The following is a 27196-nucleotide window of genomic DNA, read 5'->3' as shown; positions in this document are numbered from 1 at the left end:
CTAATGTTCTAACTAAAAGGTTTGAACCAACTCTGAGAGTGGAAGCTCTCTCTAATTAAGTCCCTGAAAATTGGGGACATTCATCATCTGGGAATAGGTAATAGCGATTTCCTTCACGATATTAGCAGGGGAGGCTTTCTCAATTCGGTTCATATCGGAACTTATCGCGCAGAAATGTAACGAACAGTCAAAAGGGGTCAGTCAGTCAAAAAACAACAACAACTAAATATACGTTCATTCTTTATTTAAAAGTAAGTTAAAAATGTATCTGGTAGTTCATAAAAATTAGTTCTAGTAGTCGATTTTGCATATAAAAATTTCTAATTATGACAATTGAAAATTCTTGGCCGTTGCATTAATATAGTTAAAACACCGCACTATGTGGGAATGTCAATCAATCAGTCTTGATGGTATTTCTGATGTCACGCAATCATGTTCACAATCACGTTTATAAATCCAAGCATGATCTATTGTAGCTACTCCATTAGGTTGCCAACTCCTTGGAGAAGGTAGAGTAGTCGTCCATTGTAGAACAATCACTAGTTAAGACACATCCGGTTTAGAGTGGAGTCCAAATTCAGGCCTCTGAGAGTGTGGTGTTCAACTCAGCGCCTTCAGCTTGATAAACAATGCTGGCCTAGAGGGAAGGATGAGCGATCGAGTAAGGTGCCGCACCTCAATTCAAAAGGTACCGCTGGAAAAGGACGTCACAAGTTAATGACAGTACACAGAAGTGTAAACGGGAACATGTTCTAGGTGGTGTAAGATGGTGGTTAAGTGTCCCCTTTTAAGGCTGGTTTCCACATGCTAATCTTTCCAATCACCTCATTCGTTTCAAAATAGGTCCAAGCGACCAAGACAATGTGAGTGATCGCAAGCAATTTTAAAGTACAAGCTACTTTTGTAAGATCGCAATAATCTGGATTCCAGCCCACACTAGAATTAAGAGCATTTCCCAAACAAATATCCCCTTATCTGCCCCCCCTCCCCCCCCCCCCAATATAAATGAATCCAACTGATAAAAAAAAAAAAAAAACTATTGCTTTCACACTAGAGCCCAGGCAGATGAGATAATTTGTTTCAGTCAGTATAAAAGGAACACTGACTTTATGTAACGTTTTCTTTAGTTTCGCTAACCACACGTGAACCTGTCATGCCATCTTTCCTCTCGACCAAAGAGGCAAAATTGCGTCACATGCCAAAAGAACGACTGGGAAGGAATTAACGATTCCAGGCAACCGGGCCATGTTGCCTCATTTCCTATCTCATCACCCCCACCCACCCAACCACCCCTTCGCAATGTGATCACTTAGTGTTAAAAAAATAATTTTGCAGCATTGACAGGGAAGTCAGAGTAATTGGACATTGTAGTTTAGAGTCCCAACTATTGTTCACTGGAATTAACTTGCGCGTACCTTTCCCAGTCCCTAACAAAGTGACACCAGTGTAATTTATGTGCATTGTTAATTTCCTATGTTTACAGTGTCATGTCCAAATGAAATTGGAATTAAGAAGTGTTGATTTATGTGGAGCGTCTGAAAGGAAACTCAGAGAGCCCAGCCAAAAACCTCGGGTCAAGGTATTAAATTATGCAAAAAATACTATAAAAACTTACCCTCTCGTCTAGACCGGGGTTCTTTCGTTTTTTCTGAATCAACTAAACAAAAGACATAAAAGTACGATTACTAAAAACATAATTTGCAGACCAACACAAACTGAAAACTAAAGCTTTAAGATAACTCTTTGTAAGGTTCAAACAAAGTGAAAAATGAAACTGTACTTTTGACTCTCTTGAATCCATTTTTTTTTTGCTGTAAGGTATTTCAGCAGGTAAATATTGCATTTTTCCCTTTTTGAGCTGTTTTAGAGTTAAACCAATATGCTAACTAAAGGTAAAGGAATAGTGCCAGACTCATCAAAGCCTTAATTTTTTTGTTATAACACAAGAAGGCTTACACACTATAAGAAGCACGCATACCCACCTTAAATGTTACAAGTGCTACAGCAACTACAGCCAAAGTACAGAAGACAGAAATAAACACTACACCAGTGACGGACACGCCTTTGCTCGAGCTATCCGCTTGTTGTTTAGAAACAGTCTTTTCCTCAACATACATGGGTGAGGCTAACATGACGTTGGGTTCGGCTACCATGGTAATACCGCTGAAGTAGATCACAAGTTCGTGTTTGCGAGCCTGGAAAGAGGCAATGACACAAGATGAAAAATTAGACATCTTTGACAGACTTTTTTTTGTCACTGCATGAAGTGGGCCTGGGGATCTTTATTATTCATAGATTAAACCATAGAGAACACAATTTCTTTCTATTCTTGGTACAAATTTGTATCAAGAATTTTGCAAAATTTTGAGGAAGCTAAGTGTCTAGCCTACTACGCAGACGTTCTTAGGGCTTGGCACTAAGTGTCTTGTCTTCTCCAAAATAACATTTAAATAATGTCACTGGTGGCTTCGAAGCCAGTAAGCAAAATGGCTAAAAAGCAGCATTGTACTGGGGGTGGGGGTGGGGGTGGGGGTGGGTTAAAGACAAGACACCAATTTGTTTGCAAAAAGGTGAAGTGTTTCAAGACTTTTGACTTACCTTTTCTGTGATTTCATCTGCAAATTCAGTCAGGTCTTTTCCTCCGCTTGATGGCTCAACACTAAATCCAACTAAGATGCTGCCTGTCTGCACCTGAGTTGCAACAGGAGAAAAAATCAATCATGTATTTAGTCTCAATCATGTAAAGAGTCATAAATGTCCCATGATTTGAAACAAGCAGAGCAGGGTTTTCTCGACCAAATGCCAACCTAACCCATCGTTAAGATGAAATTTAGTTACCTGGAGGGCTTGCAGCTGGTCTTCCTTTAATTTAAACATGTTAATTATCTGTGACTTGAGAGATCTAGAAATTAAAACATTTGATAAGTTTGTCATTGAAATTAGATGCCATTTAAAAGCCACAGAACACTGAGTAGTACTTACAAATGCAAGTAATTAATGTATGTACAATCGCAACAAAATGATACATTATGTAAAATTGAGCCTTTACTATTCATGTCTGTAGTCCCAAACTTCTTGATCTTTGTCCCTTTTGTTTATGGTTTTCAACCTCACTGAGCTTAAACTTTGGACTTGTTTTCTACTATTTAAACTCGATTTGAAATTTGTTTGTTATGTACTTCACAACAAATAATTATTTGCGACACAGCTTTTTTAAAACTGGCCTTGAGTTCACGCTGTCTTGAATCCAGTTGTCATGGCGTGGTGTAGTGCAAGAAAATTGAGCTCACTTTAGAACTTTATTCTTGTTGTTGGCAGTGAAAATTCTCTCTCAATCAATGGAAGGCATTTCAAAAAGATTTTGTCAATCTAAGCTACGTCTATTTTGCTAACAAATTATATACTCACTTTTTAAAATCATCCAAAACATTTTTTACTGAACTAAAGCTGTAATTGAATGTGAGTCCAACATGGACACTCCTGTAGGAATAAAATAAGGGAAAATCTCAGAAGTGTAAAAAGTTAACACAACTTGTATGCAGACTTGTTAATGAAACACACACACATAGACATATCAAAAGACAACATTGTTTATAACTACTGAGGTCACAAAAGAAAGGCCATGAAAATATACTTACAAAAGCTGTGGACCTGTAAAGAAAAGGGAAAAAAATTTTAAAACAAATCATAATCAATCATAATGTCACATCTTTTAGATATACAGTCAACTCTTATTTTAACGGACACCTTTGGGACCACAATTTGGAGTCCGCAATAGAGAAAGTCCCTAGTAGCAGGAGTTATTTTCAGTAATTCTCTGGTTTGGGGGGCCCAGGGGGTCCGCAGTTAGAGAGCTGACTGTAATCTGGAAAACACTACCCACCCCAAATCCTTGTCTTCATTTAATGGAGAGGGGAGGGGAAAAGAGAGGGAGGTAATATATAGTTAGTCACTTGGCACTTAAAATTTAAATAAGAGTTACATGTAGTCACAGCAAAAGCTTGTTCAAAAACTAGATTTTTTCTCTCAAATGGCTGTCGTATTTAGGGCAGCATATATATGCTGTATTAAAATCTGCAAATTTAAACTGATGGGAACCTAACAAGGCTAAGAACACCAAAATATAATAAATAAATAAATATTTAGAATGGGCTCTCTAGCAAAACAGTTGCTATTGTTTTTGGGGCTAGAGGCATTGCTCCTTTTGTTTGTTCTATTTTTCTCTTGAAGGTAGTGAGCCATTCATGTGAGACCTTGTGAAAGCTGCTCCCGAACCCAAATGGGGCAAGAGAACTGAATGACAAGCCAAAAACAAATAGCATTGCTATGTACTCACCATCATTAGTATCACAATCGGGTGTTCCTCTTATTCTAGTCCCAGGCCACTCAGTCCCGTCTTCTGACGCACACCAACAGTACCCTGTGGAGCCCCAGCACTGCACACGTGCATAGCTTCCATCTGAGTTACACTGTGGAACAAAAGCTCCAATGCGCATGGGGTGTGTGGCTTCATAAGCTTTCTGTTGGCATTCTGTGAGACCTACAAACCAACAACACAATGGAAGTGTCACCAGTGGGCCTATTTTTTAGTTTTTCTTGACAGAAAGAACACTGGATCTTGATGTTAGTTCCCACCACATTCACTTTGCTTCAGGTTTCTACTGCAGTAACAAAACCTTTATTTATAGTAGTGCACTTTGTTATGCAAGCGGAAACATGAAATAAAGTCACCACATCTGGGAGGCAGAAATGCTCCACTAAGGTCCCCAAAGCATCAACCTATAAGTTAATACTTAAGGCTTCATTCTCAAAATTATTTCAACATTCCAGTTGTAAGCCATCTACGTACTGTAAAGGCTGATTTGTGCTTTTATATACTACAATGTCCAAGCCTTTATGTCCCACCCCCCCACACCCTGATGTGACAGTTGCTACACTAAGCTTGTTTTGTGTTCATATTGATAAGTTCAGTCTTAAGATACACAACAAAGTGTTTAAATAAGTAATAAATGGATCACAAAGTCAGGCACTGCAAGGAGGTCATCAAACACTTTAAAAATAAAACACAGGTACAGCCAGAACACAATAATTTTCGTTCCAGTTACAAATTACATTCCCCCGCAGTTGGTACCAGCTCAACTTACATTGCACTTCCTTGCCCATTTTGTCGTAGAACTTTGGTTCACAGGCATCAGCTCCACAGCCTCCCATGGGTGGCACACATTTGGCCTCAGGGTTGTTAGTACAAGTGGCTTTCTTACAAGCATCACTGCAGAGTTTCCATGATGTGCCGTCATCACACTTAGGGCCAATACTGAATGGAGTTGCACTTACTTCACCTAGAAGACACAATAATTTTTATTGTCATTATTTAATAAGCATCACCAAACATTTTGCTTTGTAAAAATTACACCCTTTAACACTTATCATGGTCTCTTTTAAATATGCGAAGTCCTCTCTCTGGTTCTTCTATTGTTTTTTATTAAGCAATTAAACTACATGTAAACTTTTATAATTTCCACCATTCTCACTGAAGATATAGCCAACATGTACCAATACATCCACTTTGTAATGTAGTTGTCACGCAATTCTTTCTTTTAAGACTGTATGACTAACCAAATGAATGTCCATTTTCTGTACATGTAATTTAGATTAAAAGTTCTGATTGTCAACAAACAAATTCTTCTCATTTGTCTCTACGACCTTAATAATTATAGTGCTTGTAGAGAGGATTGGTTAAAAAATCAAACAGGGTTCCTCTCGCGATCATTTCATTCTTTCCATATGCAGATTAAATGGTGAGAGGTGTAGCTATAATGATAAATAACATAATGTTTCAAGACTGGATTCAATGGCCTTGTTCTTAGGCAAGACCCAGATTTACTGTCTTTTTTCAACTAAGGTTAGTGCGTCAGATGCCTGAAAAGGCTGGAGGCTATAAGTCAATAGGTCCGGGAAGAGACCTTGCATTAAATATTACTGTTGCATTCATGTGATTAAAGAAAATACTTACACTTTGGACGTCCCCTGATTTTGGTGTTAGGGATTTCTTTTCCGTCTTTAGTGACACACCAGCAGAAGCCAGTGGAGTGGTGACACTGCATAGGGGCATAGGACCCATCAGCACGACAATTTGGAGTAAACAGGCCAAGTAGTTGGGGATTACTGGTGGCATCTAAATACTCTTTCTGACATTTGGTTATGCCTGTCAAGAACAACAAACACATCAAGATTATGAAGTGCAAATTAAGTGAAACACGTTTGTATTTAGCAATGGCAGAAGGGTTTGATATGAAATTTATAAGACTACCGGTATATTAGATGATGGTCTGGACTGAATCTAAAGCATAGAAGAGGTGGGATGTTAAAAAATATATTATTTCCTTATGAGTGGGAAGGAAGGGGATGAAAGTAATTGGCTTAAGGTAATGAAGTACAAACTGAGAAGAGTGAACTCTCTGTAAAATGACTAAGACACTAAAGAGCGAAATCCCGCCCAGCATAATCCAATACAGTCAACAAGCACTGATTAAACCACCTTTACAAAAATAACAAAATTTAATTTTGTTGAAAAGTTGTGAAAATGCCCGGGAGAATGTTTTTGAATTGCATATGCTTAATGAACTGTTGATATTCGTAATCCCAGACTGATTTGTCCAGACCAGCTCACAACCCTTCTGCCTCTACCTATAGTACACCTGCTCGTGAACAGCATCAGTTTTCTATAGGATTGCATTGGCAGAGCTGGACAGTTGGTGTCCTTTCTACCAGGGGTAAGGGGTGGAGATGTTGTGGTTCAATTTTATCCTTGGATCAAATTATATTTTTATTTGTTTTAAACTCATTATCATACATTACCATGCCCAAAAAACAAAGGAAAATAAAATTTGACCAAGGATAAAATTGAACCAAAACTGAGATTCTTACTTTTTGCACAATCTACAACGTTGTCATTGTCATCAAAGAACTGAGGTGTGCATTTTCCACAGCTGTTTGCACGGCACTTGGCTTTGGGGTTGGCAGGACAACTTGATCCTTCACAGGGATTATCAAGACACATCATGAACGGGGCACCACGGGGGCAGGCTGAAGAAGAAATGCAAATGAAGAAGCATTAACTTCAGAAATATGAGTAACTATATACTTCAACAATGGAATTAAATATGCATAGGTTGTCGCAACTTATACTGTGACGTACAAGCCCTGAAACACCTGGTTTAGCAATTCAACTTTATACACCATTTTAGTAAGTCAAGGGGCCATTTTGAATTTTTATTTTTCCGCAAATGACGTCATTAAATAAATTTGATATTCAAAATGACACCTTAGCCTATTACAATGGTAGATACTTTATTTTAATACGTCGAGGCACAAATGAATATTTCATTAACGACGTCATTCGCGGAAAGTTAAATATTCAAAATGGCATCTCGACTTATTAAAATGGTGTATACTTGTCAGCATTAAGTCAGGCTGTCTCAAGAATTCCTTAATGCCTACAGCTATTGAAAGACATTAAGTTTTAGTTGAGTTTTGTTTTTGGAACAATGGCCAGAAGTCCATCAGAGTAATACGATAACATAGCTTTAAATGCTGAAAAGAGAAGTCATTATTCAAAAATGTGAGGAGAACAGTACAATGTAAATATTGACCTTGTCGAACAGGGGCACTACAGGTGCGACCACAGCCATTACTGCAACACTTTTGATCTCCTTGACAGTCACGATCTGAACTGCACTTGCTTGTACACAAACCAACATGATGGATATCAACTGCTGGGCAGTGACCTGGCTTCTCTGAAAGGCAAAATGAATCAATCAATTCCCATGTCAGACAGAAAGTGTAAAGTGATGTAAACAAGACTACCTCTTTAAATTCATTACGTCTACAAAAGTGAAAGAAGACGGAATAATCAAAGTTGTGCTAACCTGTTGACATAAAATACCCAATTGTAACTATATATGCCATGTCTTAGACATACAGGAGATATAAAGCTGCATTTAATTATACAAGCAATTTTTATTGTTTATTGTTTTGCCACATTCAATGACAACCACCTACTGTACACAAGCAATTTTTTTTGTATAAAATGATGACAACTTTTATTTGTCACTTGCCACCTTCTCAGCAAATATATTTGTCACATAAAATTTGGCCATGTAAATATTTCCTCAGTTTCACGGGGAATTAAAAATTGTCACATAAATATTTGCTTGGGTACATGTAAACTAGTGTTAGGAGGTGGCTTCTAGGGGGGGGGGGAGTCACAAGCCATGCAGCCCGCTCTGCCAGAGCTTATCCCAGTTTCCATGGCATTAAGTGGCTAGGAATATTTTTACTCCCCCCTGAATGGGATGCTTGTCCATCGCAGGGTACCCCCATCATTATGTCACCAGTACCTGGGTGGAGAGAGGCACTATGAGAGTAAAGTGTCTTGCCCAAGAACACAACACATAGACCCTGGCCAGGGCTCAAACTCAGACCGCTCAATCTGGAGTCCGGCGCACTAACCATTAGGCCACTACACCTCCCATGAGAGGTGACTTCTAGCTAAGCCTATATATTACCTTTGTATTCTGGAGCAGTACAGACATGACCACACCCATTGGAGCAGCACTTCTGATTTCCTGCACAATCATCGTCAATTTGGCATTCCTCTGAACATAATCTGAATTGATCTGTCTGCATAGCTGGGCAGAAGCCTGGTTTCAATGCAGCCTCCCTACACTTGCAGATCTCACAGCCATCTGGACCCCTAGCCCAACCAAACTCACAGTACATTCTGCACATAACAGGCTGGCACTCTGAAACAGCATGAAAACATCTTAATTGTTTACTGTAGAGAACATCATATATCGTAGTTAAGCCGAAGGAAGCTGCACATGGTTCAGTTTTACCATTGGTACAATTTGGTATTTTCTTTATGTTCTAGAATCGTATCATGATTACACTACACTATACACTAGAACAATTAATTTTGTAACAAGGAAAAAATTAAACCGAAACACACATGTAAACATATAACATATCGGTTTCTAGTAAGTAAGGTAAAGTCTGTGTCCGAGCCAAGTGGCCCATACAGCCGGAGCTTATCCCGGTTTCCGTAGCATTAAGCGACTGGGAGTATTGCTACTCCCCCCTGGATGGAATGCCAGTCCATCGCAGGGATTACCCCCCAGCAGTAAATTCGCCGGTACCCATTTATACACCTGGGTGGAGAGAGGCACTGTGAGAGTAAAGTGTCTTGCCCAAGAACACAACGCGGCGCCCCGGTCAGGACTTGAACCCAGGCCGTTCGACTCGGAGTCGAGCGCGCTAACCATTAGGCCACCGCGCCTCCCACATCGGTTTCTAGTACTTATAATTTATTTTGATTGGTCAGTACTACAAATCTTTATCAGTTGATGCTACAATGGTATGCCAGTGATTGGTGAATATGTTGTCAGTGCAGTGGTTATTTTCTTGACTTCTATTACAGTGCGGCACGCCTTACCGTGGCCACCCAACAAACTTTTTTACAAGTATGCTCTCGTAATATTATTATTTGTTTGACGAACACGTCTCCTTGCAAAGTTAAATACGATCAAATAGATACTTTTACATCGTTTTTATCAACAACCCGCAGTAAAAACGGAAAATTTTCCAAGATAACAGTTGTAAAAAAGTTTGTTTGGTGGTCACCGTAACTGGCCTGTGCACTGTAATAGACAGAGGTAAAAACACTAGACAAATCTTCATTGGAACAGGCAAAAGGTGGCTACTGTAGAGGTGTTGACTACAATAAAGGTTAATATTAAGGTTTATATTATAGTATTATATAAGCAATTCTTTGGGTCTTAAACAACTGGCTGCTTCATAGAGGTCAGATGACATTAATTATAATTATGTGGGAAGACCATAAAAAATCAACTTGTCTCTACCTTTCCCGCAGCTTGGTCTTCCTCTCACTTTGGTTCCTTTGATTTCTGAGCCTTCTACATTAACACACCAACAGTAACCAGTGGAATAATGACACTGAACTTCCTCAAAGTTGCCGTCCTTCTTGCATTGTGGCACATAACGACCAGGCATTTCCTCGCCTTTGTTAAGTTAAGAATGTTAACATCAGCATATTTGAAACCTCATGTCGCTCATAATTTTATTTGACTTTTGTGTTTTTTTTGTTTCGTTTTTTTCAGTTTCAGTTTCAGTTTCCTAGAGGTTTAAAGTCCTCATAGAATTACAGCCATTCCATTCTTGCTACATGTAGGTGCGCTTCACACACCAAGATCAACAGATTTTTTTGCAGCACCTTTTTTTCATGAATCACAGATAGTCTTCACCATTTTGACATTATCAACTTTAATACATGTGGTTCTTGTGAAACACCATAACAAAGGTGCAGAAGTAGTTCAAATGCAAGCCAAACAGTTATATGGGGCATAAAACTTAAGACAAAAATATTAAAATGTTAACATACCACTTTGTAGCCTCTGCAACTGGCACAATGTGAGATCTACAAAGAAATTCACAAACAGTTTAAACTTTGTGCTCCAGTGACTTGCCCACACACTGCTCAAGATAAGTCATAATTAGATCTTGCTAACAAAGCACAAGAGTAGCACTGGTATAACTGGCCCACACGTCAGGGACGGCGGAGCTGGGGGGGCTGGGCTTTAGCCCCCCCCCCCATAATTTCCGAAAAAATAGCCCCCCCCACTTCAAGTCACTAGTCAGCCCCCCCCCCCACTTGGAAAAATGCTCCGCCGTCCCTGCAGGTATGTCTTATGGACAACAGTAGAATCCTGATTTCTCCACCCTTGGTCCCTATCATGTCACACCTGCCGCCCCCCCCCCCCAACCTCCTCCTCCTCCTCCTCCTCCTCCTACTCTCCACCCTGGATAGGATGCCAGCCCATTAAAGGTATGTACAGTGTACATGTGAAGAGGTTCACTTCAGGAGTAAGTGCCCGAGAACACTCAACAAAAACCACACTTAAACCCAGACAGTTTCATTAGGACTTAAGCAAACCAACCATTTGGCCTGATACCTTAAATTATTCAGACAGGTCAGGGCTCACAGTAAGGATTGCACTGGCCATTGCTTGTTTCACGATCTTTGACACGCAAATACTTTGAAATTCACTTATTCTGTCATCTATTTTCTTCACAGAAAAGTCAGAACCCACAACAAAACCCAGGGGCCCAGGTCATTAGAGCATGCATCTCACTTGTATTTTCCAGGTCATGGGCTCAAATTCCATTGAATCCTTGAATTTTTTCTGGTTCCTTTTCCCCAATTGCTGTAACTGGTTGGCTCACAGTGAAGATCATGTCATTGCCCATTTGGCCACTGTGCCTTCCACAGATTGCGAATTGCCTCACAATTAAATTACTACAAAAATATTAAGATGTAAAAAGTATCTGTTACTCACCACTCTTCAATTGTGCTGCACATGTTGGTTTCTGCAAGTGTTTCCTTGTTCCTTCCACCTCCTTTCCATCTGGATCAACACACCAAGAGTAACCTTCATGGGATTGGATTGGTTCAAAGCTTCCATCATCTTTGCACTTTGGAACAAACTCTCCAAGAAGGCCAGTAGACAATTGCTGACGAGCTTGACATGGAGTTAGGCCTACAGATGTAAAGAAAAGGAATATGTTTCAATCTAAAAATGAAAGTGATCTCAACAAAAAAAAAATACTTTACCCACACAAATAACAGGAATTTAAAAGCTGTGGTAATCTCATCAGGAAGGGAAATATTAGAGAATAGTATTTCAGGCTTGCAGGATTGCAGGGAGCATTTCAAAGTTGCAAACAGCAAAATAATACAGTATAGCTGCTGCAATTTAAGTTTGGAATATTTCATGTGATCACCCTCCACTCCGTCAACAGTCTTTTTTCACAGCCTTGTACTCCAGCAAACATTAAATAACATAACACACACAGGCGACCACTTTTGCCTAAAGACTGGACCTTTGCATTGAGGGATCATCTCCAGGTGCTTCAGGGACAAATAAAGGGTCTCCACAAGGTGTGATCAAGCCACTTCTTTCTCCTTTTTTTGCAAGAAAATGCAAAAATTGTAGGAAAAATATGTAAATTTTATGGGAAATAAATTTCTGCGATCAAAACAAATTTGTGTGAAGTGAGCAAAAAAATTTCAAGAGGTATTGGCATTCTATCTAAACTAAGACATTTCGTTACTAATGACATCCTTACTCAGTTATATTATTCACTAGTGTATCCCTTTCTTACCTATGGCTTAATTGTTTGGGGTAACACCTATACTACAACTCTTAAACCTATTGTAATTCTGCAAAAAAAGGCAGTACGAATAATTACATTTTCCAAACGAGATGCACACTCCAGCCCCCTATTTTCACAACTAGGCCTGATTAAATTCATGGATCTGGTTAGTATTCATACTGCCCTTTTTATGTTTCAGTATCATCATAACTTACTACCTAAAGCCTTCGACAATTTCTTCTTAAGTATATCATCTAAACACAGTTATAATACTAGGCTAGCATCAAAATCAACCTACTATATCAACCGTGTTAGAACTAATTATGGCAAATTTAATCTACACTTTTCTGGTCCCTCCATCTGGAATAACTTGGATGAAGAACTAAAAAGTCTATCTCTTCATTCATTTAAGCAAACTATGAAAAAGCATTATTTAAGTACTTATGGTTAATGCTGGCTTAGTATTTTAATTTTCTTTTCGCTCGTATTAAACTAATATTAACAAATTTTAGTTCAAACATTAACTGGTACTGTTTTTCTTTTTTTTTTCCCATGTTCCCTTTTTTCCCTACTTTTCTAAATTAAATTATCACTTATACATACTTAGTTACATTGTACTTATTTATTTTTATTTTATTTTATTTCATTTTGTCTGCATGGTACTTAATTACTTAGTAATTGTCTTATTTTACTTCTGTCTTCTTTTATGTACAACCTTGTCAAAGCAATTAAATTTTTTTTTTTAACTACTCAGCTCGTTTAGTTTATTTCTACTCTGAGTAGTTTTTTTGCCTATTTTAGTTAATTTATTTTATGCTGTAATTTATCTTCTATTTAATTTGGCAAAATAAAATGGTTGTTGTTGTTGTTGTTGTTGTGTGAATTATCGAAAAATTAATATATCAAGGTTTCAAAACACTGTCTCTTTTCCCAGAATTTTTCATACTGTCATTCACTGGTTGTAGATGCAGCCAGAAAGGGTATGTATGGCATGTATGTCCCTGTAGGGGCTCAATATGTTAAAAAACAAAACAATTGGAGACTAACAAACCTTTGGTGCAGTTGACAACATTTCCTTGTTCATCACGGAATTCCACCTTGCACATGCGGCATGGATCTGAGAAGCAGGTGGCTTTTGGATATGCAGGGCATCGTGCAAGCTGACACATGTGGAGACACAGCAAGAATGGCCGGCCATTTGGACAGGCTGAAATATTCAAACGAAATAAAGTTTTTAGCAGTTGAACGAGCTTGGTTTATGAAGAAACTATTTCACGTACAGTATTGCACAAAAGTAATGCCAGTGAATGCCGTGAATATCATTTTTTGTTCTTGCGAACATTTGAGAAAAGTTTGCTCAGAAAGTCAAGTGGAATTTCAAGGTTTTTCAAACAACATTTTCAAAGCAAATTTTCCTTTAAACGTTTGGGAGAATTGAGACAATATACATACATACATATCTCATCTATCTCAAGCAAGGCAAGTCGGTCCTTGGGGCTGATCAAGAGAAATCTCTGGAACTGCCCCAGGAAAGTACGCGAAACGGCCTATACCAGCATCGTCCGACCCAAATTGGAGTACGCAAGTGCCTCGTGGGACCCACACCACAAAAAAGACATTTTGCAACCCTGGAGAGAGTTCAAAGAAAAGCTGCCCGTTTTTGCCTTCAAAACTTCAACAAAACAGCTAGCGTGACAGACTTGTTATCTGATTTGAAATGGGACACGCTAGAGACAAGACGAAAGAAAAACAGACTGACTCTAATGTACAAACTTAGTCATAACCTAGTAGACATAACTACGGAAAATCACTTAATACCAAACAGTGAAAAAAGAACACGCAATAGCCATGCTTTTAAGTATAGGATGCCAAAAGTTTCTAAGGACGTTTTTAAGTTTTCTTTTTTTCCTAGATCAATAACAGAATGGAACTTGCTGCCCGCTGACTTAGTGAATTGCAAGTCATTATCGAATTTTAAATTAAATTTAGGGAAGCATGTAAACAAGTAAATTGTAACTAAGTATTTTTATATCTTATTTATACATGTACATTTTGTTTTTGTTATTTTGTACTCTTATAGTTGATGTGATGTCTTAAACGATGTTATCAACTTAATAAATGTAGATGTAGATCATGTATTATGCGCCTCAAAAGTTCACAAAAGTTTCGCTTGCTGCAAAATTTCTTTGAAAAGCCTACAAAAAAAATTCATCAAAATTTACTTGTGTATTACTTTTGCACAATACTGCATGTAGCATAAAAAAATGTCATTATCCTTGCAGAACACACTAGGCAATCCCAAGCAGGCAAGAAAGCTTCAACTTGCCAGCATGAGTAGCTAGTTACGGTGTAGAATTTGACTACACTGCTTTCTTGTGGAGTCAGCCATATATTATTAAATATGATTATCATTATGCTTCTGACAACATTACATGTAAATGTATGAAAAAATGAGGCCCAGGGTAAAGAGAATGTATGTTGATCAATATAAAATCATGCAGTCTACATACTTGTAAATGAGGGTTCCTGGCAGATTTGACCGCACCCTGTGACATTGCAACACTTCTGCATTTCTTTGCAGTCGTCGTCAGAGCTACACTTGCTTGTACATGCTCCAGTCCTGGGCTCTTTGATGATTGGACAGAAGCCGTCCTTGATGGATCGTTCTGTTTGAAGAAAATATCACCATTGGTCAATTGAAATATCATATGTTCATACAGTCAGTCACATTTTTTAGTTTCACACAAAATTAATATACAGTAAATGCAGAGACTGTTTCCTTAATTGTTAAGGGCCGAAGAAAGACCTGCAGTTGACAGGAATCTGTAACCTTTTTTAATTTTATAACAAATAACCAAACAGACATTTAAGAAGTCCATTATTTGAAAACTAATGTTACTACCGGTATTGATATTAACACAACTATGACAATTACTGTTGATAGTTGAACTTGCAACTGATGCATTTATAATTGTTATTGGAGCACTTACATCAATTGTGATTTCAAAGATTGACAATCTGACATATCATTACATTGCTATGCTACTGCAAAGTTCTCAACCAGTTTTTTTTATCAACTGTTGCACTTCAGTATAATTTAAGGACGACATGGCGACACAAGCCAACAGGTCTTTTTTTCTATGTGTTACAGGACTTATTGCACAGCTATAGCACTAGTGACACCCTTCAGACGCATTATGGGTTACAGGCTCAATAGGCCTCTTTCGATTATTAAAATTCAGCTTGATAGGGAGGCCGAGAGGACACAAACAAAAAAAAAAAGATTAAACATGCTTGTAAAATTTCTTTTGTTTGCATCTTCTAGACCTCGCTACCAAGCTCAGGGCTCAAAATAACGGCCGGTCAACGGACAATGTCCGGCCAAGATGACAATTTGTCCGGACAAAGTTTTGGTTTGCCAGTCATTTTGACCGGTCATGCACATAATTATTTCAAAATAAGAACCGAAGACCTGAAAAATTTGTTGTACCGATTAATATTTTTAGCGATAAAGTTAGTTCTAACATGGTGCGGTTTTTTTCGCTAGTGCTTGACCTGTGTAGTTTTGTTCAAGTCAGTATAATGCAGAACTTTTTGTCTGAACGAAAAGAAACTTTCGAAGCTTGGAAACCAGGCATTAAATTTCGAGTGTGCGAAAGAGAAAGAACAATGTAGGAGACGTTCGAATTTTGCCTCTGTGAGTCAGATAAATGGCTTGTCGCTATCTCATCTTACAAGGGTATTAAGAAACAATCAGTAAAGAAGTGCAGGGAAAACAGTGAAGAAATGGCTGGTCCTTTTCTACCACGCAAACAAAGACAATTCAACGAACAGAAAAAGCGACTACTAGTTTTCAATTTTTTGACCGGTCAGAAACAACACGTGTCCGAGCTAAAATCAGATTGGCCGGTCAACATGACCGGCAACTGTCCGAAAATTATTTTGAGCCCTGAAGCTAGATTTTAATAATCGAAAGAAGCCTATTGAGAACTTTGTGCTACTGTTATCTTATATAACATTAATTAAGCCCCGCAATATATTTTTTCTGCTATGCAGTTGGGTTGGTTAAGGCAAAACATATTTAACTGTGGAATCTCACTGAAGTTTCACCCCAGATTCTGAACAAACAAACAAAGTCTTAATAAACAATTAATCAACATGTCTTGGAATTTGCTTATTTACGGCGCATACTTGATCGTCTTGAGGAGCAGGTAGGCTTTCCACGGACCCTTGTTCCTTGCAGTTCTGCGCCATCATTATCAACACACCAGCAGTAACCAGTGGATGGCCAGCACTGAATCTTTGAATAGCTGCCATCTACCTCACACTTTGGTACAAACCTGCCGACGGGCTGCAGGCCATAACTGCTCAATGCCGAGGCTTTGGCTTTATCCAGTTCACACTTTGATTTACCTAACGAACAAAGAAACTCAACTTTAATAGGAGTAAAATACAACGTATATTCTACCGCAGGTAACTTTTTATATCTGTACTACAATTCGCAAAGGAATTTGCGAAGGTCAGCGGAGAAAGAACTCAAGTCCCTGCACCTGACCTGGAATGGAATCTGTAAGGCAGCACAAGACCTCTCCCACTGGAGAGAGATCGTGGAGGTTATGCATCCAATGGCGCGACAAGGACTGATTATGAATATAATTCTCTCAGGATGAGTTAATTATTATTATTATTGGTCAATATAAAATGATAGTGTCTGTCAACAAGTTACTTTTTTGTTGCAAAATAACTGATCTCAGACCTTGATGTCTTTTGCAATTCCTCCCCCCCCCCCCCCAAAGCCTCCCAGGAGGTGGGGCCTTAGGCCCCATATAAAATGTTGGACACCCAAAATAAAAAAAAGTAACATACCTTCATTACAGTCAACAACTTTGCCACTCTTATCAACAAACTCTACTTTGCATCCTCCACAGGGGTTAACACGGCATTTTGCCTCAGGATGGGCGGGGCAGGTGGACCACTGACAGAAGTTACGCAGACAGGTGAACATGGGTTTGCCTGCACAGACTAGTAGGAATGGAATGATAGACAATAGCTTACAACAAATAAACTAATTGTTAGAGCAGGTTTCAATTGAGTGTCGTAAAACCAAAACCAAAGTAATTACCCTAGCCAATCACAATGAACACAGACAATCCAGTAAACCAATTAAAACTCAAAGCAAATACATGTAGCCGGCACGAAGCGCGGGAAAACGTGTGCGAGCGCCTCATGATTGGTTTTGCTTTTACTTCTGATTGGCTGAGAAAGTGGCAAGGGTTTTAAACCAATCACAAAGCGTAGTACTTAATGCAAAACCAATGCAAACGCGAATTACTTTCGACACTCAAGTGAAAACCGCTCTAAAAACATTAGGTTGATCAGGAATGAAAAACCGCTCTATACACAAGTCATACAGTGGAATCCACATTTTTCAAAAATCCAAGATTTAAAAAAAAGGTAAAAAAATCAAGTAGTTCAACAAAATTAATGGGGGGGGGGAGCAAAATTACTGCGCTTGTTAAAATCACGTTTCTTCCAGCCTTTAATGGTCTTGAAACCACAATGTTCTAATTTCAAGTTTCCTTGACTGTTCTTCAAAATCTCAATTTTCCTGACTCAAAATATAAAATTCCCTGACCTTCAAGAATTTTTATTTTCCCCAAGCATTTTATGACCTGTGGCAACCCTGCTAACACCATTATTTAGTTTTATCTGTTTAATTTAGGATTTGAACCTGAGTTTGACTGATTAATGTTCAAAAGGATGATCAGAGAATATTATGTTGTGGTTCAATTTTATCCTTGGTTCAAATTTTAATTTTCCTTTGTTTTTCTTTGATTGTTGTGAGCTGATTGCTTTGACCAGAGTAGCCAGCAACATATAATCAAGTAGCCAGCTTGTTTTGAAAACCCTGCGAGATCTTTTTGTTTATATAAGCTGCACTACAAAATACCTCCAAGAGCTGTCTTGTTGCAGTGCGGCAAGCCACGAGTCATGGTTCCAAGGACAGGTTTTCCCTCAACGTCTACACACCAACAATAACCAGTTGAGCCATAACACTGCACTTCCTCATAACTGCCATCTAAGGCACACTGCGGTACAAAGCGCCCAGGTACAAGGTGTGCTGGTTTTTCGTCAAGTGAGTGGGTACCAAGGGCTTCAAGACGCTGTTTCTGGCACTTGGAGTAGCCTGTGGAAGAAATTGGTATTTGTAAGTCCATAACACATGATTTTCACAGCAATATTTAACTTGGGTTTCAAGAGAAGAAAATTGAAACTTGCTTAATGTGAAATGCTATGAAATTCTTAAAATTGGCCCTTAAGGGACTGGTCAATAAGTATCAGGGGGGGTGGGCCGGAGCAATTGGAAAAGTGGTGGCTCAAAAATTTGTGACCCACCCCTTCCGTCTGGCTCAAAACCGACTAACCCACCCCTGACAGGGGGTTGAAAATTACATGACCCACCCCCTTTGCTAAAAAAAATCAAGGGACCTATCATTTCTTTATCATCTGTTAGGGGTTGGAGATTTTTTATTTGACTTCAGCTTTTTAAGTGAAATTCCCTACATAGACATTTTCCCTGATGAACACTGCTGTTCCATGTACGTCTTTTTTCCATTTCTTGACACACCAAAGAAGGATGAATTTATCACTTCTCATACTAGCCTTTTGTAAGTTTTCCACATATTTGTGTGTAAAGTCCATGGGGAAATTTAGACACAAACATATGCAAAAAACTGAATCAGTATATGATATTAATTCATAATCAATTATATATTGAAGAGTTCATATTATTATACAGAAATTAATAACATAAATAAAATACAACCACTGTCCATCATTCATATTTGCAAATTGTTTGAGAAATATATCTTATTAACCACGCGCGAGGGCCGTACTGGGCGAATATTAGCCCGAGGTCTTGACAGTACGGTCCCGAGCAAGCTTGGTTAATAAGAGATTTATTACACGGCTAGAAACTTTGTGTAGTGGGAATTGCTACCCGGTAGATGTCGTGGAAAACAATGTGCGGCAGAACTTTTACGCTCGCTATTTATTTCTGTGTTTAAGGTCATTTCATTTTCAAAGCAATTAAAACTCCGAAAAAATCTTGCAAAAAAATCTAGCAAAAATCTTGCGCTAAATCGCGAGGGAATTAGCGCGGGATCATCCGGGACAAAACCCGGTCCGATACTTGGAAAATATCGGCCCTCGCGGGACCGGAAATTAAGTAATCTGATTGACTGATTTAGTTATTAGCCCTCGGACCACCTTAGTTGTGTAATAAAAGAGTTTACTGGTATTTAAAGGCCTAAAGCCCAGCGTGAATCTATGCAGGTTGAAGAGAGTCAGGTAAAACTAATGATATGATTACAAGCCATCTAGGGGGGTCAGGGGGTATGCTCCCCCGGGAAAATTTTATATTTGGGCCTTTTGAAATCGCTAGAAATTCATTTAAAACTGCTTACATGGAGAAATTTATTAATTTTATATACTGATGAATACAACTTTTCTTGGAACTATAACAGTTAAAAGTAAGTGAATAAATAAGATGACCCACCCCCTACGTGTAGATCAAAATTACATAACCCACCCCTTTTCGAGGGCTCAAAAACTGATGACCCACCCCCTTTCTGCTCCGGCCCACCCCCCCCTGTACTTATTGACCAGTCCCTAAGTGAGTTTACATGTATGTACCGTAACATGTTCTTAATAATTCTGATCAATACTTACAGTCAACTTTCCTGCCATTCTTGTCAAGGAACTCTGCCTCACATTTGCCACATGAATTCACCCTGCAAGTAACATCTTTTTGACCAGGGCATTTTGCTGTGCTGCATAACATGGGATCACATTGGAGTCCGTCAACTGCAGCTGGGCACACTGAAAATATAATTATATTGATAATCATTTCTGACTACATCACTGAAATTTACTGCCAAAATTTAAAATTTACTACTTAGATGAGAAAAGAAACCAAGATACACTGTACAGTGGAATACCAACTTCTTGAACTCTCGATTTTTTTCTACCTCGTGATGACTCTAACCAAATGTTGTTTTGCTTTGTTCTGTTTTACAAAGTCGAACACTGTGATTTTATCTCTGATTTCTCAAACTCCAATTTCTCCAATCAATTTTCATGTGGCTAAATATTTACGTAGCTAAATATCATTTAGGCAAAGTTAAACTCGAGCAGAGCTGGCCAGCGGTCTCCGCCTTTGTAGCATGTGGCCTACTGGGAGGCCCCCGGGGTTTGCAGGGCCTCTTTTGTGTTTGTGGTTAGTGTTGCATTGTTGCCTTGCTTGCTGCTTGCTGATCGTTTTGGATCAAAATTTCACTTATCTCTGCAGATTCTCACTTACTCCCCTCCCTCCCTGTGGGGAGCCAAGCTCATCATTAGCAATGAGTTTTCCGTTAGAGGTTCAAGAAATTGAAATTCCAATCTAAATCTATTACATTATTATTTTACTGACAGTAAAATCTTACATACCAGTTTTAGTACAGTCTAAATCTCCCTTTCTTGTTCGCGTTCCTTCCCACTCATTTCCGTTCCTATCCACACACCAACACTGTCCAGTTGATGCATGACACTGTTTCTCCTCAAATGAACCATCACTCTTACACTCAGGTACAAAGCGGCCAATGGGAGGAAGCTTCTCAGCTTCTTGCTTCTTCTTCTGGCACAAAGTTAACTCTGGTAACCGAGAAAGGATAACAGATGGAGTTTTAATATTTCATAATATAAGTTGTGTATCAATTTTTCCCTTGGTACAATTTAGTATTTTCTTTTGTTCTGTTGTATGATAATCTTGAGTTGGGAATGGAATCAGAGATTCTAAAGAAACAAGAAGCTGCAAACAGCTTTTACTCGAGCCATCTTAAACAAAGAGAGCGTTTTGTGTACTTTTGCAAGTTTGGTGACGATTATTTCACCCCAGGCAACCTTCAGTCCACCAGACCACCATAAACAGATATTGTATGATCGATGGCACTTGACTGGATCACAAACGTTTTAATTGAGCCCATCCTTATCAGGCAACACAAAAACTAAAAAATCTTGATGATTTGGTAAGTGCAGAATGCAATATGGATTAATTGAAAGTATGATGTTTTATATATGTTCGTGTTTATTTGCTTTATTTTACTTTCGGAAAAACTGTTCACAGGCTACTTGTATTCTTTCCCAGGTGTTCCTTACGCTAATCTTTGCAAACGTAACACAACACTTTTGTTCGTTTGTAACAAAATACTTTTGTCTTCCTTGAAAATGCGATAACATGAAACTTTTGTTTTTTGTTTGTTTTACGGCGGCATCGATGACATTTGTTTAATTTAATTAAGTTACGGTTTAGACTGCACGAAAGACGATTCTCAAAAACTAAAGAAACAAATCTAATCAAAAAACATATTTTTCGACAGGTTTTTTAAAACGCAGTACAGCTAGGATATTTGTTTCCTGGTTATCAGGTGTTCACGCCGAAAATCCCGGTTCAAGTTTTTGCATACCTAATTACGAAAACGCTGTGAAAGTCTCAAAATCTAATTTAATTAATTTGCGGTTTTTACTTGGCGCCAAGTAAAAGTCTGCAGGAAGCCTACCGCAAACACGCAATACAAGCGATGTTCATGATAGTTCCAGAAAACAACGTAGACTAATCTGCGCATGCGTTTGGTGTAAATTACGTTGAGTAGTACCACAAGGAGAGCAAAGGGTTTTCTGAAACAAATATATACGTTTGAGATCTTCATATGAAAGTAACGTAGATGTGCTCCAGGTTTTACCTAGGGGTACGGTCAGGTGCTCCCCCCACCCCCACCTCTCCTCAGGAATAATTAATTAATTGATATTAATTAATTAATTGGTGATTAAAAGTTTACACCGCGTTAGCGGTTTAGGGGTTTAGCAGACGCCAACCCACCAAACCATCACAATAGTGCATTCTGCACTAAAAATGCGTCTAAATCCTTGACTTGGGGCTCCTGCCTGAGTAAAAATCCTGGAGAAAGGCAAGAACTTGACTCACATACAAAATATTGTCATTTGAAGCAACTTTATAATGTACAACTATCTTAAATATTAACAAGTTCTCAGCAATGCAGATCACTACATCAAACTGAGAGCATTTATTGTTCATTTACCTGGACACTTAGGACGAGATCTGGACTTTGTGGAGAAATCTGGAATTCCTCTGTCATCAACACAGAAGCAGTATCCCTCGTGACACTGGACTTTGTCAAAATGGCCATCAGCATCACAAGTTGGGACGTACTGACCAAGAAGGAGAGGCTTCTTCTGGGTGGCAGCAAGCATACGTGTACACAACGTCTCCACTGATTAACAAGTAGATTGAAACAAATATTAATTAAAATCATCAGTCATAATTTTTTTTTTCAGAAACTGCATAAACAAAATGCATAGAACACAAACCAATAGTACAAAACTTAAAAAAAACCTTTTAAATGATAGGAAACCAGGGACAAAGATACCAGCGGCACTCAACTCTGGTTTCTGTAGCATGATGTAGATATGAATAATGATCATTGGATTAAAATACCAGTTCATGCACGTTTATTGCAGGCTCCCCCCCCCACCCCCCAGGTTACCTATATCTTTTGTGACTAAGTGTCACACAAGGAAAAAAAATTGGAATATTCTAAGTTTACAGTTGTTTAAAGGATGGATAACAAAATCCACTGCATAAATATACCCCTCTGGTGGATAAGTGTTGACAAAACATACTACGCTATCCACTGGATAAGATAGCATTATCCACCCTTTGAACAACTGACCTCCAAGTAACAATATTAATTATGCTCAACAATAAACTTACCTAGTCCACATTTAACAGTTTGTCCTGTTGTCTTGTTGATAAACTTTACACTACACTTTCCACAGGATTCCACCACACATCTCAAATTCTCTTGAGGTTGGTCAGGGCACCCAACATAGTTACACAACTGGGCGGGGCAGTTCACATGTTTTTGACCAGCAGGGCACGCTGAAAATTCAAAAGATCACTTTAAGATTTTTGCAGTTACCATACAAGGCAGAACTCTGCACATATATTAACTGTTATTAATCTGAACACCAATGCACCATCAAAACCTGGCTGTATCAACAAGGTGGCCATACATGTGCATTACACTTCAGGAAAAGAGATTCCTAATTATTTCTCAATGGGAATGACTAGTGCTTTCCTTTGTGTGAACCAGGGCCATAATAACAAAGTGTTCATGTAAAGGTCTCACAAGGCAGTTATGATTATTGTACACCAGTCCTATAGATAAACAACTGTATCATGCTGAATGGAAGATGGGCACCTGGGACATCCAGGGGCCTTCACTGTGGCCAACCGGCACCCCCTTGACAGTACAATGCTCCCATGGCTGGCAATCCCCACAGTCCAGCCTTGAGCCTCCCATACAGTCATCCAGGCACCTGTCGCACTAATGTCACAGTGGAGAAGGAGAAGGGGAGGGGGGAAGAAGTCAAAGAGTGGGCCAAGTTGTGCAGAAAGCTACTAAAAACTTTGACCCAAATGCTTTGGAGACTGCTATCCTCGAACATGCCAGCACAATGGCAAAGCAACCTGGGCCTGCATGCTCCTATCCACGGATACTGTTGACAGGTAGTACCAGCTACTTTTTGTTATTAACTTTTTTAAATTGCATGGACAGTCAATGAAATCACTATAACAGACACCTTTGGGACCACAATTTGGTGTCGTCAATAGTAAGTCATGTAAGAAGCAGGAGTTATTTTCAGTAATTTTTGTTTGCCGAGACTCCACCTCCTGTCCCTAATAATGGGGTGTCCATAATAGCAAGGTGTCTGCAAGGCGGGAGTTGACTGTTACAGCATTAAAAGGGTACAAAATAATATTTCATTATTACTTGGTTCCAGACACCAGGCACCGCAGCCATTACTGCAGCACTTTTTTGACCCATCGCAGTCTTCGTCAGCACCACAGGTAACAACACAGGCCGGGGGACCAGATACCTTTGGGCAAAAACCATCTTTGACTGCAGACCACCATGAAAAGAAATCAAAACAATTCCAAGCATGAGAATTACACACTGTAGGCAAAGTAAACATACATAGCTGTTCTGATTCTAAACTTAACCTTAAACAGTACTACAGACAAAATTTACCAAAAGAAGTTGCTTTCTCTAACACATTAGTCACTGATTAGAAGTATTTAATCGCAGAATGCAAAGTAATCAATAAACGCTTATCAATAACAAACTCAGACTTACCAGCACTCAAGAGAGAGGCCTACAAAGAAATGAAATAGACAAAATGTTATTCAATACACAGTGGAATCCTACGGTACTGTTAAGAGACAAGGGTTAATTTTAAACAATTGGTCAAGTGTTAAATTTAAAAACCGGTAGGTCCAAATTACCTATTTAAAGGGAGTCTTTGAAAAGAAAATTACTAACTGCATGAACAATGATTCAGGCTTCCCCACGTTCAGAATCAATTGTCAACAGTGGTCATTTCACATTGAACATGCCCAAATCCTACACAGAGACGTTGTGTTGCATCTCATGTCTGCACCACAATGCTCTCAGGTTGATATTTTGCCTGCCTAAGGATTGGAAACAGTTCTGTTTCCTACCCAGAGGCGTGGTCTGGGGACATGTTCCAAACAAAATTTGAAAAAATATTAACAGCATCTTAGATGTGTTCTTCTCAATTCTGAGCAGGAATACAGTATTCAAAGTGGTTGCAGGTCCTTTGGGACAATTTCATGGGAAAAATTGTTTAAGCGTGAGAGGGAAATTGCCCAACCGACCCATTTTTTTTCGAAAAGAAAAAAAAATTCCAGATTCACTAGTCAAAGAAGCAAGTACTTTAATTTACAAGCACACGATCTTGTTTTATCAACAACAATTGGTATGGTGTGATGTCTTTGTGTTTAATAAACATCGATACTACGTTATTTAAAGTCTGTAAGGAATAACGAACAAGAAGACCACGTTTTCGAGTTGACTTTGTAATCAGGCTTTCTTACTTTCTTACCCGGCCTTTTCTGGAACACAGAACCCTTCAAGTGTTCATTCTTTTTTTTTTGCCCGACTGACCGACCCACCATCACGATGAAAAAGGAAACATTTTATTGGGATGGCCTATGTGCAAGTCTTGACAGGGCTCAATGTAGGAGGCTTTAGCTGCATATGCATGTCTTCCTTCTCAACATTCTCCCTGTCTGTGTGAAAAGCCTAAATTGAAATGTGAAGTAGCACTTGAGAGATATCATTGCTCAAGGTGTCAGCTTGATATAACTAACTCACCTGAATAAGGACTAAAAGGACAAATCCAAGTTTTAAATTAGGCATGGCTGAAAAAAGCCTGCAGAAATTAAACAAAGAAAACATTAAATTAATTTTCTGTCATCATGAGACAGACGTTACACAACGTTACAGACGTTACACAGCGCATCAGAATTTATTTGCAGATATCATTCCCTTTTATTAATTTTCAGTTTTGTACTTTTTTATTAGAAACGCTCTATGATTTTATATTTTTAGATCATGATTTAAGGGTTTTCCCAAGGAAAACTGAAACTTCTCGAATTCACGGAAATGCACTGTGTCACTAGCTACACCCCCAAAACGAAATCGAATAACACTCGAGAAAATTGCAAAATATCCTCGGTTAAAGTCCCCAAATCTTGAACGTGATAGAATGAAAAAACAACTCTTTCAATTGTGAAATCCAACAGCATGCAAAACGACATGCTTTTGCACGGATACAAAGACCTCTGGACCCAAACAATAGAGGTTAATTATTGTGTTTTTATTGTCTGACCTTATTATTTTATCAGCTTTTGTTTCACGGGTCTTGCACATAACGTCCATCGATCGGCCCTAGGCTTGTTTTTTGCTTCTATTTATCCCGAAATATCAAAATATGCCCAATCGAGATCTGCAATTCCGGCCCGGTAAAAATGAAGACGTAGACATATTCATCTAATGTATTGGCCCAAATTCAGTAATCGTTGTGTCATCAAATTTCATCTTGCAGCGACACAGCCCGGGAATCTTTTGTCCATTTTTGTTTTTTAAGTTTTTACAAAGCGTTTCCTTCCAGAATAACCCATCGAGCTAACGAGTTTTTCGTTCCCCCCTGTACAAATTATGACCAAATTAGAGAATCAGACGTCTGCAAAACAAGATCTCCAGCGCGTCGGTGAAAAGTGCAAACACTATCCTGTGGCGATACAAATTGTTGAACAAAATCTGACTAAATGCACGCCTGACAACTTGCACGCGCGCTCGAATGCCTCTTTGCGAATGAATTTTGCATTTTTCTGTGGGTGTGAAATAAGTAATTATGCTGTGCTAACTCTGTTATAAAGCAATAACGGCTCACTTACCACTTGCCAAACTGACACCGTCGAATGTCACAGCCAAATGAGACCGAGAAACTGGTTTTCGCACCTCTTATTTTCCTCCAGAGCCTGTCACGGCGCGGAACTGAGAATGCAGTACAAGGTCAGCGGCTCGAAAAATCCCAAACAGTACAAGCGAAAAATACAAATTTTGGCGAAGTCCGAGCACTTTTCTTCCAAAAGAAAGCAGCGAAAAATGCTTGCTTTAGGGCTTGAAGGTTAAACGTGACCGTCCTTGAAAGCGGAAGGTAAAAAATACCACTTTGCCTTTGTGATGCATATCATTTATATGGAAAGTTTCCAGTGTACGTGATTGTCAATCAAAAACACTCCTTAGTGGGCGGGGTCAACTTGAAATCAAAAACAACAAGATTGGACAAGAATATCGACAAAGCTATTTTTACCACTAAATTTCCAAAGGTGGATATGTATTTATTCTGCTTCAGTTCGAACTAAGTTTTTACGGTATTTTTGAAAGAAAGTAACAGTGTTGAATCTACGAAACCGTGACTGCAACTCGATACAATCGAATATGAACAAAACCACAATGTACAATGTACGTGTACA

At 38.8% G+C, this 27196-nt stretch overlaps 1 protein-coding gene across 2 annotated transcripts; it reads right to left on the bottom strand.

Moving 5' to 3' along the window:
* Positions 1–227: 227 nt before the first annotated feature.
* On the bottom strand, positions 228–26858 carry LOC144634543 (thyroglobulin-like). 2 transcript variants are annotated; one of them, XM_078493531.1, is made up of 29 exons: positions 26615–26858; positions 25530–25587; positions 24489–24507; positions 24126–24254; positions 23063–23230; positions 22371–22562; positions 20722–20925; positions 19963–20112; positions 18182–18418; positions 17098–17253; positions 16423–16644; positions 14742–14897; positions 13283–13438; positions 11415–11615; positions 10460–10495; positions 9921–10079; positions 8568–8804; positions 7653–7796; positions 6928–7086; positions 6014–6205; positions 5145–5339; positions 4337–4540; positions 3639–3651; positions 3409–3480; positions 2839–2902; positions 2599–2691; positions 1983–2195; positions 1616–1657; positions 228–694 (listed from the first exon to the last, which is right to left on the bottom strand). In XM_078493531.1, exons 2-29 carry the CDS (start codon positions 25572–25574, stop codon positions 677–679), a joined length of 3876 nt encoding a protein of 1291 aa, XP_078349657.1. In that variant the 5' UTR covers positions 25575–25587; positions 26615–26858; the 3' UTR covers positions 228–676. The 2 variants fall into 2 exon arrangements, with proteins under 2 accessions (XP_078349657.1, XP_078349655.1); XM_078493529.1 differs by having other exon boundaries at positions 228–637.
* Positions 26859–27196: the final 338 nt, after the last annotated feature.

Source organism: Oculina patagonica, chromosome 13, assembly GCF_052425735.1.
Source record: "Oculina patagonica isolate OP01 chromosome 13, crgOcupat, whole genome shotgun sequence".
NCBI lineage: Eukaryota > Metazoa > Cnidaria > Anthozoa > Scleractinia > Oculinidae > Oculina > Oculina patagonica.
The sequence above is the reverse complement of the archived record's forward strand: the minus strand, read 5'-3'. Positions and strand labels throughout refer to the sequence as shown.